The sequence below is a fragment of the Lithobates pipiens genome, unplaced genomic scaffold (genome assembly GCF_037356315.1).
Source record: "Lithobates pipiens isolate NorthernLeopardFrog02 unplaced genomic scaffold, aLitPip1_a1.2 Scaffold_25, whole genome shotgun sequence".
NCBI lineage: Eukaryota > Metazoa > Chordata > Amphibia > Anura > Ranidae > Lithobates > Lithobates pipiens.
Window position 1 is genome coordinate 175,542,738 of NW_027507787.1, and position 16,930 is coordinate 175,559,667.

The following is a 16,930-nucleotide window of genomic DNA, read 5'->3' on the forward strand; positions in this document are numbered from 1 at the left end:
GTGAGGTATCATTGGCTACACCACTGCAACCTTGTTTGTTATTGGACAGCGCTGTGACAGAAGGGCGGGCCGCGGCGGAAGAGCTGGCAAACGCCTGCGGATTGGCTGAACCTTAAAGCACGTGATAACATTTAAAATCCAGATGCTGGAGGGGAGGTGTGATGATGTCACACATAGGGGCTGTGTACGATTGGCTCTGCATTCCTCATATTTACAATGGACCTTTATTTCTTCTGTGTTCGCTCGTTGGGCGTCCAGTCTGTTTACGTAGATTGGATAAATAGAAGGGAATGTATTGGAGCAGATGTGCATAGCAACCGATCAGCTTTTAACTTTAACCACCTAAGGACCAAGCCTCTTTGTGAGATGTGTTGTTTACAAGTTAAAAACTGTTTGTTTGTTTTTTGCTAGAAAATTACTTAGAACCCCCAAACATTTATACAATTTTTTTCCTAACACCCGAGAGAATAAAATGGCGGTCGTTGCAATACTTTCTTTCACACCGTATTTGCACAGCGGTCTTACAACCGCACTTTTTTTGGAAGAAATATGCTTTTTGTGAATTAAAAAAAATTAGACATCAATAAAGTAAGCCCAATTTTTTTTTATAGTGGGAAAGATAATGTTCCGCTGAGTAAATTGATACCCAACATGTCACACTTCAAAATTGTGCCTGCTTGTGGAATGGCGACAAACTTTTACCCTTAAAAATCTCCATAGGCAACGTTTAAAAAATTCTACAGGTTGCATATTTTAAGTTACAGAGGAAATCTAGGGCTAGAATTATTGCTCTCACTATACCGATTGCGGTGATACCTCACATGTGTGGTTTTCATATGCGGGCACTACTCACGTATGACTTCGCTTCTGTACATTAAAAAAAAAAAAAAAATTCCTAATTTATTTTACCTTTGATTTTTACACTGTTTTTTTATTTTTTTATTTTTAAAGTGCCACTTTTATTCCTATTACAAGGAATGTTAACATCCCTTGTAATCGAAAAAAAGCATGACAGGACCTCTTAAATATGAGATCTGGGGTCAAAAAGACCTCAGATCTCATATTTACACTTAAATGCAATAAAAAAAATAAAAAATTTGTCATTTAAAAAAAAATGGCCCTTTAAGAGCTATGGGTGGAAGTGATGTTATGACGTCGCTTCTGCCCTGCATTGTTATGGAGACGGGTGGGGGCCATCTTACCCTCACTCGTCTCAATGCCCAGCAAGGGTGAAGATCCGATCGCTTCCGCTGCTGCCAACAGCTCCGGAGTGCGGCAGGAGGGGACCCTCTCCCGCGGCCGACGCAGAGACCACTATTGTCGGAAACCAGACTGCCGGCCGAACAAGAGGATACTGAGGTTATGGCAGCTAGCTGCTACAATAACAACGATATCCCCCTTCAGTAAGGACGTATGCCCCTGCGTAGGCAAAGGTTTGGCCCCTGCGTGGGCTAATTTTATATGCTAATGAAAAATGTAATAAAAAAGATTTTGCAAAAAAATAAAAAAAGTAAGGATGTATATATCAGCGTGCGGCGGTCCGGAAGTGGTTAAAAGCCAAACTGAAGAAAGAAGCTGATTGGTTACTATGCACAGATGCTCCAGTTCCGATAAATTCCCCCACAGAAGAGTCATATTTCTAAAACTCCTAGATGTAATCACTTTAAAGTAGTATTAAGCACTCTGTGATTTGACTGAACACATTGAAAAAGGAGCTCTAGTCCCCCTCCAAAATTAAAAATCATCAGGTACAAATACTATAGCTGCTGACTTTTAATATACTTACCTGTCCAGGGATCCAGCGATGTCCTCACCTGAGCTGAAATTCAGACAAATACTTTACTATTCGTAAATTTGAATGTATCTGAATTTCCAAATTACAATAGTAATGAATTTAAAAATGATCCTGAAATAAACAGAATTTCAGATGAAATTCGAATAGTTTTTAAATCAAATTTGAATAGTTTTCCAATTGAAATCAAATTTCCGAAGAGAATAAAATAGAATAGAAAATAAAGCAACAGAATTGCATTTTTTTTTAAGTGTGCAAATGTACACTCATTTTCATTCTTCCATATCACTGTACAGCAGCACCATCTGTTCTTCCAGCACTCATCATTACAAAGTCAAGTTAGGTGAGGAGTGCAGCTTCTATTTGGACTTTTTGGACAAAGAAAATAGACTTGCAATGTTTAAGCTGGGGTGCCGTTCGAAACATAACCAAAAAACATGTTCAAAGCCCTTTAAAATCCTAAGCCATTACTGGCTGCCTGAATAGTATTGATCAGACCCCAGATCAGACCTTAGGTATTTGGCTGCCCTACGGCACTCCAGCCTGGTGCACAAAGGTTATCGGGAGCCAGCTCGGTGCTTTATTTCACAAGAGCAAAACAGTTTCATTGACTTCTGCAAGACACCTGTAAATTATGGTGACCAGATATCCCTGGTTTCCAGAGACAGTCCTCAAATTGAGGACGCTGTCCCCAGAGCCCGTCTGTCCCCAGATCTGTCATTTCAGCAGGGGGGCCCAGAGGTAAAGCGGATGGGGACCCCCAAATCCTGTCCACCAATAAACGAATCCCCCACGGTGCAGCTATTTAGAAAACAAAGGTCTCCGGGCCCCCTGTGCTCAGCATGGGCTGGGAAACAGAAAGCGGACTATTTCTTCATTTTCCGGTTTAGGGGATTAATCCGCCGCAGCGCTCAACACAGTTGAAGCCTGGCCTCTTCAATATAAACACACAACGGTTGGCTGGAAGCGCTGCAAGGGATTATTTTTAGCGCCGCTTTACCGTAGTTTTAGTCGCGCTATTTGGCCGCCCGGTTTTAACCCCCGCTAGCAGCTGAAAAAGGGTATATGGCGATGCCCCATTGTTTTCAATGGCAAGGGACGCTTTAGAATACACCGCTCCTATAGCGCTGCAACGATGCAGCTTGCAGGACTTTTTTGACCGTCCTGCAAGCACACTGCTCCAGTGTGAAAGCCCTCGGGGCTTTCACATTGGAGTGAATTTAGCAGCTCTTTCAGGGCGCTTTTTTTAGCACTGTAACGCCTGCAAAGCCCCTCAGTGTGAAAATAGCCTTAGCCTTACTTCTAGGTAGTGTATATATCTACTAAATATGCACCAGTGACACTCTGAAGGAATGGCCACCCATGTGATGTCATCGCAGCCCTGGCCAGTTACAGACCTGGAGTCCATGAACCCTGAAGAAGGACAGGTGAAGGTGAGAGCGTCTACAACCACTTTAAAGTCTGGAAATAGCCCTGTCCAGGTAAGGGAGACAATATTGGGGGTCATAAAATAATTTACCCTCTCTTATAAGGAAAGAGTGGCACAGTTGCTGTCCTCAGGATGAAAGCTGTTGAGAGGCTGACCTTGATTCTTATTCAGTTTTATGCCGCGTACACACGACCGGACTTTTCGACGGACTAGGTCTGACGGTCTTCCCAACAGATTTTCCGAACTAATGGACTTGGCCACACACAAACACACCAAAGTCCGACCGATTTGAACGTGATGGCATACGACCGGACTAGAATAAGGAAGTTCATAGCCAGTAGCCAATAGCTGCCCTAGCATCGGTTTTCGTCCAGTGGACTAGCATACAAACTGATTTTTTGACCAGACTCGAGTCCATTGGAAAGATTTGAAACATGTTTTATTTCTAGGTCCGTTAGAATTTTGGGGGGAAAAAAGTCCGCTGGAGCCCATACACGATCGTAATATCAGACAGATTCATTCCGTCTGACCTAGTCCGTCAAAAAGTCAGGTCGTGCGTACACGGCATTATGCTCCATTCACTCTTTTCTGACTCCAAAATTGTGCCGACTTTGGGGTGCAACTTTGGGTGGGTGCAACTTGGATACGACTTTGGCTTTGACCGGTGATAATGGACAACTGTTGAACATCAGTTGTGTTGTATAACATTCAAGTATGACTTTCATGCAACTTCTGAGGGTTAACATTGAAGTCTATGGCCCTCAAGTTGCATGAAAGTCATACCAAAGCAATGCATAAACTACTGAAGTTGCTGCAACTTTAAAGGGGCTGTAAACCCTTGTGGTTTTTCACCTCAACACATTCTATGCATCCTCTTGATAATCGGGTCGTTAGTATAGAGCATTTTGAGAGCCGATCATGACAGTTCATATCTGATATTATCCAATCAGACATGCACAAACTTTTTTTTCATACAATGCCAGATCATACGATTTTCCTTTAATCAGTACAGCTGTTGTTGAAAAATGCAATACAAATGCATTACAACACATTACATCACTTCTAAATTTTTATTCTGTCGTACAAGGACTTTAGTGAAATCTTCAGGTTCGATCTGAGATTAGAATGCAAAAAAAAAAACAACGGAAAATCATTCATCCGATAATCTCATCGCGTGTACCAGGCATTAGCCCAATTCCACCCAAGACATAGGTTACAGATCCTACTGCATCCAACCTTTTTAGGATAGTTGGATATGTGGTTTACCCCCGCTGACCTCAGTGGTTTGATCCGCCGACCCCAACATTACTACTGAGTGCTGTAAGGAAGTGGGGTGAAGGGGAGGAACCAAACTGCACAACAGGGGTCCAAGAGATTGGCACACCTGGAAGTGTCAATCTTTTAATTCTTTTATTTTTATTTACAAACTGATTTTATTATAAAAGCCACAGTTATCCGATGTTCACATGCTGCAAGCGTGCTTCTCCTGGTCTGTGGCTCTGAAATCTAGAAGCTGGGCAGCACCAGGCATCTAGCATTGTCTGGATGAGGACAGCAATGACAAGTCCATTCCCCTGTTTACCTTGAAATCATTCCACATGCAGAATGTCTGAGTGACTAATCAGCAACCAGTTTCTCAAGCACCATCCCATCTCTGCTTCTTATCAAAGATTCAGGCGTGGGGAGAGGCAGCAGACTGGCAGAAATCCAGCACTGGCATTCAGTATAAACGAGCAGGTAAGCTTTAATCTCGGAAAACAGATGCGGCCTACTCTAGGCCTCAAGCGGCGACCTTTCCTGCTGCGCGCTACTGTGTACCCCCTAGATGTCGCGGGCGGCTTGATAGGAAAGGTCGGGGACTGGGTTAGAGTTGAGTTAGCAGGGCAGGCGACTAAAGGGTGAGTAGAAGTATTATGCTGGAGGCCGGGCCTGTGTGGCGTCTAGGAGGCGGGCTCCATAGATCAGGAAGGGAGGGAGGATTTCCATAGGCCGCTCCCTCCTCGAGTGTTTGCGGTGCCGGGCCATGTTGCAAGGCTCACGCCGTCTCGCCAGCTGCCTGTGGGGGTTCCGTTCAGTCTCAGCAGGGTAAGAAGGTGGGAGACCGCGGCCCGCAAGTGTACTCTCCTTCCACTGACACCCCACGCCCGGCCCGGTACGTTCCTCCACCTCGCCCCGACACTCTGCGAAAGTCGTGTGTGAGTCAGCAGCCTGTCTGCTGTTCTGGGGTGGAATGTTCCAAGGACAGCCCGAGCTTCTCCTCCTCTGTCCTTGGAATGTTCCTCTGATGGACAGGTGGACGTTATGTGTGTATGAGGGGTCATTCCCAGCAGACATATTGTCCTGGGCCTTCCTCACGGGGAATGGCAGTCTCTGAGGTGATAATAGGGGCCTGTGTTCTCTTCTCTATTGTAGTATTATTGTTGTTATTATACTACACACAGAGTGTCACAAAATGTTTCTGAAAATCGCCGGTCGCATCTTTGCGTGTGTGTTTTGCTTATGCATATCGTGGGTAGAGCAACCCATTAATTTAAATGAGCTGGGAAAGAAGTTCCTGGATGGAAATTATTATTATTATTATTATTATTATTATTATTATTATTATTCTCTCTCATAGGGCTGCGGTACCACACGGTTTAGCACGTGTGCAAAATTGTGCTTTAGTTGATAATGCATGGGGTGCAATTAAATTGGTAGTAAAGTCTTGTTTTTTATTTTTTTACCTACAGAAGAGCTTATATTAATTTTTACTTACAGGTACATTTTAATATCTCCTAAATGTGCACAGTTTAGGAGATATTCTAGGTAGTAACATCCGGGTATGTCACTGGCACATGCAATATGAAGGAACGACATACCCCTGCCGTTCCTTCAGAGCTGTGTGCCGCAGCTCCTTAGACAGCCGGAGTCCCCTAAATAAAGACCGGGTGACGATGGAAGCCTCTGTGGCGGTGACAGTGCGCCTTCCCGGAAGCTTCTGTGGTGGTGACCGTGCGCCCTCCCGGAAGGAAGACCAGGTGAAGATGGAAGCCTCTGCGGCGGTGGCGGTGACCCTGCCCCCTCCCGGACGGAAGAATGGGTAAAGATGGAAGCCTCTGCGGCGATGACAGCGCGCCCTCCCGGAAACTTCTGTGGTGGTGACCGTGGGCCCTCCCAAAAGGAAGACCGGGTGAAGATGGAAGCCTATGCGGCGGTGACAGTGCGCCCTCTTTGACCGATATGTTTCGGCGCATCTCTAGCACGTTATGATATTGCCTTGCAGGTGGACATTTTTTTATTTACCCGTCAAAGAATTAATGGCCCCCCTGAGCATCTATTATAGTGCAGGGCATTTCTCTGTGGGTAAGGAACGGGCATAATTTTGCGTGCGTTCTTCACCTGCAAAGATGTAAACCTATCATTGCTTACAAACTGTCAAATTCATATAACTTCAGGGTCTTTTGGGACTAAGAACGACCTAATCGAGTTATGCCATGAGATTATTGTTTTGTTTTTATTCTCTCATATATACACCATCATTACAGAGACTGGCATCACCATTGAGAGCATTTACTGAAGAGGAGGTTGTATCCTGAAGGAGTAGTCTAGCTATGGATCTGCTGACAGGCAGAGCTTGTTTATATCATTACGATAACATTCTGTAGGGGTGAGAAGCCCCATGTGATGCAATTTATCAACCTAATGAGAATTACTAGCAGTGTGTCAGCTCTGCTATGAAGGATTCATGAGTGATATGAGTTCTTCCAGTTTATGGACTGAGTTATTTATTGCTTTAGCTCTGCTAGTGCTTACTATTCTTTGGACTTTAAATCATCAGATGCTCAGATCTCTGCTTCCACTCTTATGCTGGCGACACTAAACTTTATTTCCGGATCAATGGGGAAAAAAAGATCACAACAACAACTTGAAAACTGCCTCAAATCAATAGAGGACTGGATGACCACTAACTCCCTCCAACTCAACCAATAAAAGACAGAGCTTCTTATCTTACACCCAAATCATAAGCCCGCAACCAAAACCTCCTGATCTCCACCAACCGTCTTTGGGCAGACTATCTCCCCAAAGACCAAAGCGAAGAGTCTCTGGGTTATTTTAGATGCACAAATGTTAATGGATGCGCAAATAGGATCTGTAGTCAGTGGATCTCACTGTCTGCTGCGCATGCTTCGCAGACTCATGCCATTTATCCCAAAGAATGACAAAGCAGTGGTAGTTGGAACAACCATTAATTCACGACTGGATTACCACAATATCAACTTGCCCGATTACAACTGATCCAAAACACGGCGGTAAGGCTGATAACAGGAAAAAAACCCTGGGAATCCATCGCTCCTTTGCTGAGGAGCTTACGTTGGCTAACCGTAAAAAATCGGATCATGTTCAAGACCCTTTGCCTCACCCACAAATGCGTACACAGAGAAGCTCCGCAATACCTATTGGAGAAAATAAATCCATTACACACCAAACCGCAGTCTTCGATCAGCCAACAAAAACCTCCTCCTCGTGCCCAAAGCCCGGTATAAATCCAAGGGGGATCGGAGATTCGCTGTCCAAGGGCCTCGGCTATAGAATGCTCTACCAATCAACATCTGCCTGGAAGAAAATCACCTGGCTTTTAGGAAAAAACTCAAGACCTTCCTCTTTTTTAGCAGATGATCAAAGCTCGCCACAGCGCCTAGAGGCGATTCAGTTCGCATTGTGCGCTATACAAGTATTTCATTCATTCAAGCACCTTTTATTCATATGACATTTATTTTTATAGTAGCCTCTATTCGATTTACTGGAATATTTTTATTCATTGAAAAATAAGATCAAATCCAAAGAAACATGGCCATGTGGGGCTCCTCCTGCCCAGCCATGTCATTCGTTTGCAGATTTCTGTGAAGGAAAACTACAAGTACCGACGGCCTTTGCGACTGTAGGCTTGTAGTTCCCATTGAATTGCCATGACATTGTTGAGTGCTCTGGTTGTTCATTGTCTCTTCCTGTCAGTGTGTATATCTGCCTACCCCTACGATGTACCAGCAGACAGATACACTGACAAGTCTTCAGGAGTCCTTCATGGCACCCATGATCTGCTTTAGAGGCTCCAAGTAAAAAATAAATAAAAATGCACATTTTTGTTTTACCTGCAAAAACATTTGCATTTATTATTTTGACCTTAACCTTTTAAAGATCTCTCACCCTACTGTCACATGGCCTGCCTCCATTCTTGTAACAATGATGTGACCTGTTTGCTATAGCCTTCTGGGATATCCCTGTCACGTATTCCGTGGAGGGAAGGGACACAGTGTTTGGAAGTTGGACCTGATGGTACCTGATGGTACATGATTGGGGGCCAGGTTCAAGATCCTAAAAGACAGAAGAGAAGATGGTGGCATGGGACCAGTCTTGTGGCAGCAAAGCAATGGATCGCAGCTGGAGAACGCTGGATTCGCTGGGCTTGTGAGTATGTAAATTGGTGATAACCCCGCAAAAAAAAAAAAAAAAAAAAAGAGTATCTTCAACGTGCATTTTCAATTTGTGTTGCAGTGTACTTTTTGACCTCCCTTACACATCATAACACATCAACCTACACTGATGCTTTTATGTGCATTATGATGCATGAAAATGATTTTCTATTGAATTATTTAATTTTTTGATCAGAGACAAAGGTGTAAATCCGGCCTTTTTAATTTTATTACTTTTTATTTTTTTATTTTTAAAGTGTGAAAGAGTTAACATTTCTGTCAGGTCCTTGTTTGTCACTGACCCCAATGGGGATATTGTTTCCAGTCTTTGTTTCCCAGATACAGCGATTAAGGTCTTGTGTGTTGAGACTAGGATCCAAACCCACGTGTGTGAGCCCTCCAGGGGACAGTCATGTGTAATCCTTTATAGTCGGGATGTTCCCCGCCCCGCAGCTGCATGCGTATATAGCTAGGGGGAATGCCCCAGCTGCAGAGGTTTGGCTCAGCACAAGTAAGAGTTGCGTGGCGGGCTCACACTCGAGTTTGGATCCTGGTCCCAGCAGGTAAGCTCTTTCTTTAAACAAGAACACTGTAAAGTGAACAAGCCAAATAGAAAACTTTTTTGATCAGATAGATATGAAAGGCAATAGTTGATCCCCCACACATTAGATTAATAAAGTCGCTGGGTCATGTTTATTTGCTGTGTGTATGTAAAATATTTATATATGCTAATTGGGAACATGACGGATTATATTTTCCCCCTTTTGCTGTACTGTATACTGGCAGACACCAGGACTCTGAAAGCCCCATATCATTTTACTGACTATGGGATCATTACAAAGACCAAAAGTGTTCATTAATATTGCATTACCCAAATATCGCCTACGGTACGTCCTTATTCCCTTTTTATTTTATTTTTTGTAGTAAAGGTACATTTGTTAGGAAAAAATGAAACACCAGGACTTTCTCTGTATTCTGTTTGTGCTTGTTGACACTAGAAGTTGTCACTAGTAGTTGTGACTCAACATCACAACATGATCCTGTAGACAGCACGATGCTGAGCAAGCCTGACCTTTTGAGATATTGGGTGACATAATCCAGCAGTGCTACTGGCATTATATACACTAATCTTTCTTGCCAAGAAACACTGCAGTGCAATCTTTTCTTCCATTACGCCTTTGGATATTCCATATTAATATGTGTCTCAGTTAAATATTGATGGATAATGCCGATAAACTGGACAAATGGGAAAACAATGTTGTTTTTTTTAATTTATTTTAGACTCGTGGGCATGGCCTTCCTAGAGTGGTAGAAAACTCTGTACTACCACTTGTACTGTAGGTAAGCCTATAATAGGATTTACACGTAGGTACTGTGAATATTTCCTAATCTTGCACAGTTTAAGAGATATTCAGAGTGCATACAGCCGATTACATCATTGCCGCATGTGCTCTAAAGGACTGGCTTACAGTGTTGGACCTTCATAGACTGTGCAGGAAACAGCTCTGGGCAATCGCATAGCCTGAGCTTGCAAACCCAGAAGATACAGGGGGAACCATGCCAGCACTCTCAGCAGTGACTTAACAGTGCTGGGGGGCTTCAGTCCAAAGTGAGTATTTCATAACGTGCTAGTATGCAATGCATACTAGCACATTATACCATTACCTTGTCAGGTTTGTTTTGTTTTTTTGAACATCGGCGGTTTAAAACCGCTTTAATTCTCCTGTATTGAGTTGTATTACTATTATTATAACTTTATTGTCTTGTCTCCATGTATGTAAAGCAGCGCACAAACTGATGATGCAATATAAATCCTGTGTAACAATAATAATTATTTCAAAGGTTCTAACACTGGTCTAAGCAAATGCCAAAGGGGTGTGATTCTATTAAAGCGGGAGTCCGCTGTTTTTTTTTTTTAAAGCCAGCAGCTACAAATACTGCAGCTGCTGACTTTTAAAATAATGACACTTACCCGCCCAGCGCGCCCGCGATGTCGGCACCCGAAGCCGATCTCTCGGGTGCTGCCGCCGCCATCTTGGGTATGGGAATCAGGAAGTGGAGCCTTTCGGCTTCATTTCCTGGTTCCCTACTGCGCATGCGCGAGTCGCGCTGCGCAATAAGGATGGTCCCCGCTGTCTCTGGGATCTGTGTGTTTTCCATCAGACAGCGGGGGACCTTCGGAAAGGGGCATACCTTCTGCAGAATATACGCCGGAAGTGGGTGCAGATACCTGTACTGTACAGGTACCTGCACCCCCCCCTCCCCCCTGAAAGGTGCCAATTGTGGCGCCAGAGGGGGGGAGGATTCCAATGAGTGGAAGGTCCACTTTAGGGTGGATCTCCGCTTTAAAAACACATACACCTGTTATAATGCACCTAAAGCTGTTTGGCATGCTGGTTTATGTGTGGTTATATGTGTTTTGGCGTTAATGCATTTTATTGGGCTAAATGTATCTAGCGTTAATGCGCATTTGATGATTTTTCTGCCTAACCACTCCTCCTCCTCTTCTGAACCCACATTTTTAAATGAAGTGATGTGTGGGTGGTTTTTTTTTGTGTGTGTTTCCTTTTTTTTTTTTTTTTTTTTTTTTAATATGTCAATAAATGCATATGAGTGCTTGGACACATAGGCTAACATAGAGGGGTGTTTATCAGCAGAAAGAATAAAATTAAATGCCATTAAAAGAAGCGTTTTTGATGTCCTGTAAGCATGAGGCCTTTGGATGCATGGCTGCTGAGATTTTTACAGCTCTGGCTAATTGTATTTTTTTCATAGAAAATTGATGGCAGCAAAAAAACGTGTAGCCCATCGAGTCCTCTCTTTTTTTTTTTTTTTAATTCTGCTGGTAATTTATTTCAAGCATCACTACCCTTTCAGTAAAATAATACTTTCTAAGATTCCGATAGTTGTGAACTTTCTTCTGGTTAGTTTGAGGTCATATCCCCGTGTTCTTGATTTTGGTTTTCTATTGAAAAAACTGTCCTGAACCTTATTCGCCCTCTTGATGTATTTGAAGGTAGAGCTGGGTGATTTTCTCAAAAAAAATAAAAAATAAAAAAAAAAAATCTTTTTTTTTTTTTTTTTTTTTTTTTTTTTTTTTTTTTTTATGGACACTGCACCGTTCCTGAAGAGCTGCGGGCAAGAGTTTTTAGGCGAGGCCGCGGCTTCGGCCTAGTCCTCGGTGTCCAGCCTCGTGGACTAGGCCTAAGCCACGGCCTCACCTAAAAACTCCTGCCCGTGGCGCAGTGTCAGCGCCGGTCCTGGTGAAAAAATTTTTTTGCTGAGAATTTGAATCAATTTGACCTCTCAACTCGATTCAAGATTCAAATAGATTTTTAATTTTTTTTCCCCAGCCCTATTTGAAGGTTTCAGTCATGTTTCCCCTTTCTCTTTTTTTTTTTTTTTTTTTTTTTTTTTTTTTTTCCCTCCAGACTGTACATGTTTAAAGCTCCATCCATTTAAAAGTCAGCAGCTACAAAAAAAGTGTAGCTGCTGGTGTGTGTTTTTATTTTATTTTTATTTTTTTTGTTAATAATCAGACACTTGCCTGTCCAGCGATGCAGGTGCAGGAAGCATCGCTCCTTTCCGTGGTGCCAGCATTCTAACTGTGGGCGCCCAGATGTGGCTTCATGGCCGGGTGCCCACTGCACGAGCCATGCTGCATGCTGTGAATGGCCGGGCAGTTTTCTGTGACGTGTCCCGGAAGATTTCAGGGAGGGAAGGGGGAGAAGGTGATCTTTCTTCCGGCGCTGTGGAGCCAGGGGAGGAAGTGGGAGCTGGGTGCCTCCTAAAAACAGGGTTCCCCACTCCTCCCCCAAAAATGACATGCCAAATGTGGCATGTCAGGGGGACACCAACACTTAAAGCGGAAGTTCCATTTTTGGGTGGAGCTCCGCTTTAAGTTCCTAAAGTCGCGCTCGATATGTTTTATTAATGTCACCATTTGTTACCTGTCTCTGGATCGTTCTATCCTATATCTTTTTGTAAGTGGAGTAAGTGAGGTCTCCAGAACTGGAAAAAATAATTCTAAATAAAGTCTCACTAAAGATCTATATTGGGGAATCGGGACCTTCTTCCTCCTGCTGGTGATCCCTCTAGTGATGCATCCTAGAATTCTATTCACCCACTGCCTGCTACACTGTTGGCTTTCCAATCATCTGAAATGAGCCCCCCCAAATCCTTTCTCATGTACTGCTGATCAACACTGTACCCCCAATATTGTACTCTCTCAGGATTCTTTTTCCCTGGGTGCATTTCCTTTGCATTTAAAAATGGTGAACTGCAGTCTCTGCTTCTTTGACAAATTTTCCAGCAATGGCAAGTCATGTTTGACCATACCCTTTTTTTTTTTTTTTTTGTTTGTTTTGTTTTGTCTTGTAAACCACTGCATCACACTGGGGTGATCTGAGCTAATTGCATTGACTGTGCAGGGAGAGGCCACTCCAGTGCAGCCCAATGCACTGGGCGTGAGCAAGCCCTTAGGAGGGCTGCATAGCACCCGCATATTTCTCTAGTGTTTCCTTTAGAGCAGAGGCCTCAAACTGGCGGACCCCCAGCTGTTGCAAAACTTTAAGTCCCATCATGCCTCTGCCTGAGGGATTCATGCTTGCAACTGTCATCCTTGCAATGCCTCATGGGACTTGTAGTTTTGCAACAGCTGGAGGGCCAGTTTGAGACCCCTGCTTTTAGAGGATGCTGCATATTGTAGTGTTAATTCATGTCTATGGGCATTGAAATAATCTGGTGTGACTCATTTCATGAAATGTCATTGCATAGTTGGCAGGGCAGTACTGTATTTTAGCTAGACTCTCAGACATAAGTACCTGCCTTCTTGTATAAACTACCACATCCACTTACAATCTAACATGCTTTTTTCAATTTCTCAAATAAGCATATGGTTTTCATGCTCTATCTATATGCATCTATAGTGCAGTATACCAGGTAATGTGATCTTTATTTAACAACTATCAGCTTATGGCTAGAGCTGAATGAAGTCCAAAAGCAAACATGTATTTGACCAACAGAACTGTTCACTAGCTTAAGTGGCAGGGTTGCAGTAAGGAAACCTGTACTCATAGTATTGAGGCTGCAAATCTTCCGAAAATGCTAGGTCCTACTGATCCATCACATGCAGTTCTTTGTGTCTCTGACACCGGTTTTATTTTTTTCAGGTTACTAAGCCAAAGACCTTGTTCACATGGGTGGCCAGGAATGGTAAAAACATCATGCAGCCTGTACACATGCGAAGAATAAATCCCCAGTCAGCGTCCATGAGCAGCACTTTTAACCACTTGCTGGGCGCCCAAAATAAACAGGCTGGATGATTTACATCATCCAGCCTGTTCTGGGTTAGTGATCAGCCTGAATCACGTGCACAGCTACAATCTTGTAGCTGACCGCTCCTGTGTAGGGCTGCAACTAACGATTATTTTCATAATCGATTAGTTGGCCGATAATTGTTTCGATTAATCGATTAGTCGGTTAATAACCTTTAAAAAAAAAAAAGTGGGTCAAATTGACGTTCATTTTCAACCACAGTGACGGGAAAATTTGGAAATAATAGAAAACTTCTTGGTCAAAGGAATTTGCAGACGGTGTATGTGTTTTTTGTCCAGAAATGAAGTGAAAATTTCAAACAAAATTCTTTCATTCAGCGAATGTACAAAGATTTTTCTTCTGAATATTCTCACCTGAAAATTGATCCGTGAGGCCAGCATAAGCCTCGGTGCACACCTATGCAGTTTTTGCTTTTGATCTGTTTCTGCAGTACTTTTTGCTGTGCGTTTTTGATTTTTGTACGTGTGATTTTACTGCAATTTGTGTTTTTTTTATTTTTATTTTATTTTTTTGGGCCGATTAAAAAAAAAAACACAAATTGCAGCAAAAATGCATTACATTCTTTTCTGCAGCTTCTCCATTGAAGTATATTGAACCAAAAAAAGCACCGTTTTGCATTAAAAGTCCCTGACCCTTTCCAAATATGCAGCAGCTGAATAAAGCACAGATATGAACGTGTCCCATAGGAAACCACGTGAATGAACTGCAGTGCGTTTCTGCAAAAAGCACCAATAAACATATAGATGTGAACCAGGCCTAAGACGTGTAGTAACATGATGGGGTTAAAAAGACTAGAATTAGCCCTTTATAGTACAAAAAAGCAGATAATCACTACTGTAAGGGGTTAATTTTTTTACCGTAGAACAGTGAAAGTAATATTTACAGTAGTGATTATATTTTTGTACTATAAAATGGCTTTTTTTTTTTAACCCCATTATGTTACTGGCCGATTAATCGATTATGAAAATAGTAATCGATTAATTTCATAATTGACTAGTTATCGATTAATTGATGTTTCAGCCCTACTCCTGTGTGTGATGGTTTGTGGATCCCGGTACCCAGCCTCTTTCAGAAATGAGGCTGTGCCTTGCATGTAGTTTTATTGCAATGTTTTAGGGTTTAACACAGGCAGTGAGAAGGCAGCCTATCACCTCCCCTGAAAAACAATCCAGTGGGCTGGCAAGAATCCATGTAAACGAGGCCAAAGTATGACCACAATGCCACGTCATGCCATTTGCACAGCCATGTCATTGTGCAGACGTATATTGCTGTGCACTGGTTGGCAAGTGGTTAACATCTTGCCGACCAGTGCATGCCAGTATACGTCCTAAATTTGAGGACAGATATCATTGTTATGGCAGCAGCTAGCTGCCATAACCCAGGTATCGTATTGAGCGGTCGGTCGGCTACAAGATTAAAAGTGGTTTCTGTGGCAGATTCGCTGCAAGATCACTTTTATCAGCGGCGAGAGAGGGTCGCACACACACCCCCCATCCCAGCCCACTCTGGTGCCCTCCGCCGCTTACCGGAGCCGTCGGCGGAGGCAATCTGTTCCTTCTCCTGGCTGGGCATGGAGATGAGTGAGGGGAAGACGACCACCCGTCTCCATGACATTGCAGGGCGGAAGCCCAATGGACCTGGTATGAGTAGGTTCTTAGGAGGGCTGCATAGAGCCCCACCGTAGTTTGGCAACAGCTAGAGGGCTGAAGTTTGGAGATCACACCTGCAGAGGATGCTGCATATTGTGGTGGTCTGTTAATTTATGTCCAAGGGCATTGGAATGCTCTGGCATGACTCATTTAATTAAATGTCATTGCATAGATGGCAGGGCATACTGTATTTTAGTTAACATCTCAGATATAGATTTCTGCAGTTTTATGTAAACTACCACATCCCACTTACAATCTAACATGCTTTTTCCAATCTCTCAAATGAGCACATGGCTCTCTATTTTAATGCTCTATCAGTGTGCACCTATAGCTGAGTATACCAGGTAATGTGATCTTTGTTTTCCTCTACTACCCCCATTCCCGTTTTTCGTTTTGCTCATCAGAAATGCTTCATGTTGTGATGCTTTTCTGTGTGTAGGCTTACATGCTAGGTGTCTTGGATTTGCATGATTTCAATGCATCATGTATAGGGTGGCTTACTTTGATTGCATTTTTGGTGTTTTCTAGTAGTTTTTGCATAGAGGCAACATTTGATGGCTGCAGTTGATATGTGTGTTTCCTAATTGGGGAGCTACTTGGGCTGTTTAGTAAAACTGATCTAAACGTCACATATCTGTAGTCTGTTTTGTGTATTGCAGCCTAAGGCATTGTTCACATGGATGTACTACAGCATACACCTGTGTGAGGGCCTATGTTTCCTGCATGGAGATGCACAGGTATTCAGGCGGGCATTCCCAATCGTGTTGGTTGGGATGCAGTGGCTGCGTTGACAGCATGTGTTCGGGGTCGTGCACCTGCATGGCTGTCAGATTGGGAGCAGCGACTGCGTCCGTTGCAGCATTTGCGTCCTAATTGACATGAATAGGACCTCCATACAGAGATGTACAGAACACCTGTGCGGGAAAATCTGCCCCTTGCATGGGTGTATACTAAGGTATGCCCGTGTGAATGAAGCCTAAATTCAGAGAACCTCACACATGGTTACTGGGATTATTCTTTTTAAAGCATCACCAGTCACAAACAAACTTGCTTGGCAAGTTGCTCTAAAAACTCTAGTTACTATTCTTCTTACTGGTCGGTTTACCAGATGAAAACGGGCAGAAAGAAGCTTATAAAGAATCCTGATGCAGTCACCACATCTAATGATTGTTAAAGTGGAATGCATTATATTTTTGGTATTGGGTTTAAATAGAACTACAGTAGTAACTTGGATTACAAGCATAATTTTGTTCCAGAAGCATGCTTGTAATCT

General features: G+C 43.1%; 1 protein-coding gene across 4 annotated transcripts in view; it reads left to right on the forward strand.

The window, feature by feature from the left end:
- Positions 1-4,789: 4,789 nt before the first annotated feature.
- The window catches only part of IDE (insulin degrading enzyme), a 202,357-nt gene continuing 190,216 nt past the window's right edge, over positions 4,790-16,930 (forward strand). For 2 of the 4 annotated variants that reach the window (XM_077455217.1, XM_077455218.1), the window contains exon 1: positions 5,157-5,306. In XM_077455217.1, the coding sequence (XP_077311343.1) occupies positions 5,245-5,306 (62 nt within the window). In that variant the 5' untranslated portion in view covers positions 5,157-5,244. Of the gene's footprint in view, positions 4,959-5,156; positions 5,374-16,930 lie in introns of those variants that run through there. The other 2 variants (XM_077455220.1, XM_077455219.1) reach the window with 2 other exon arrangements.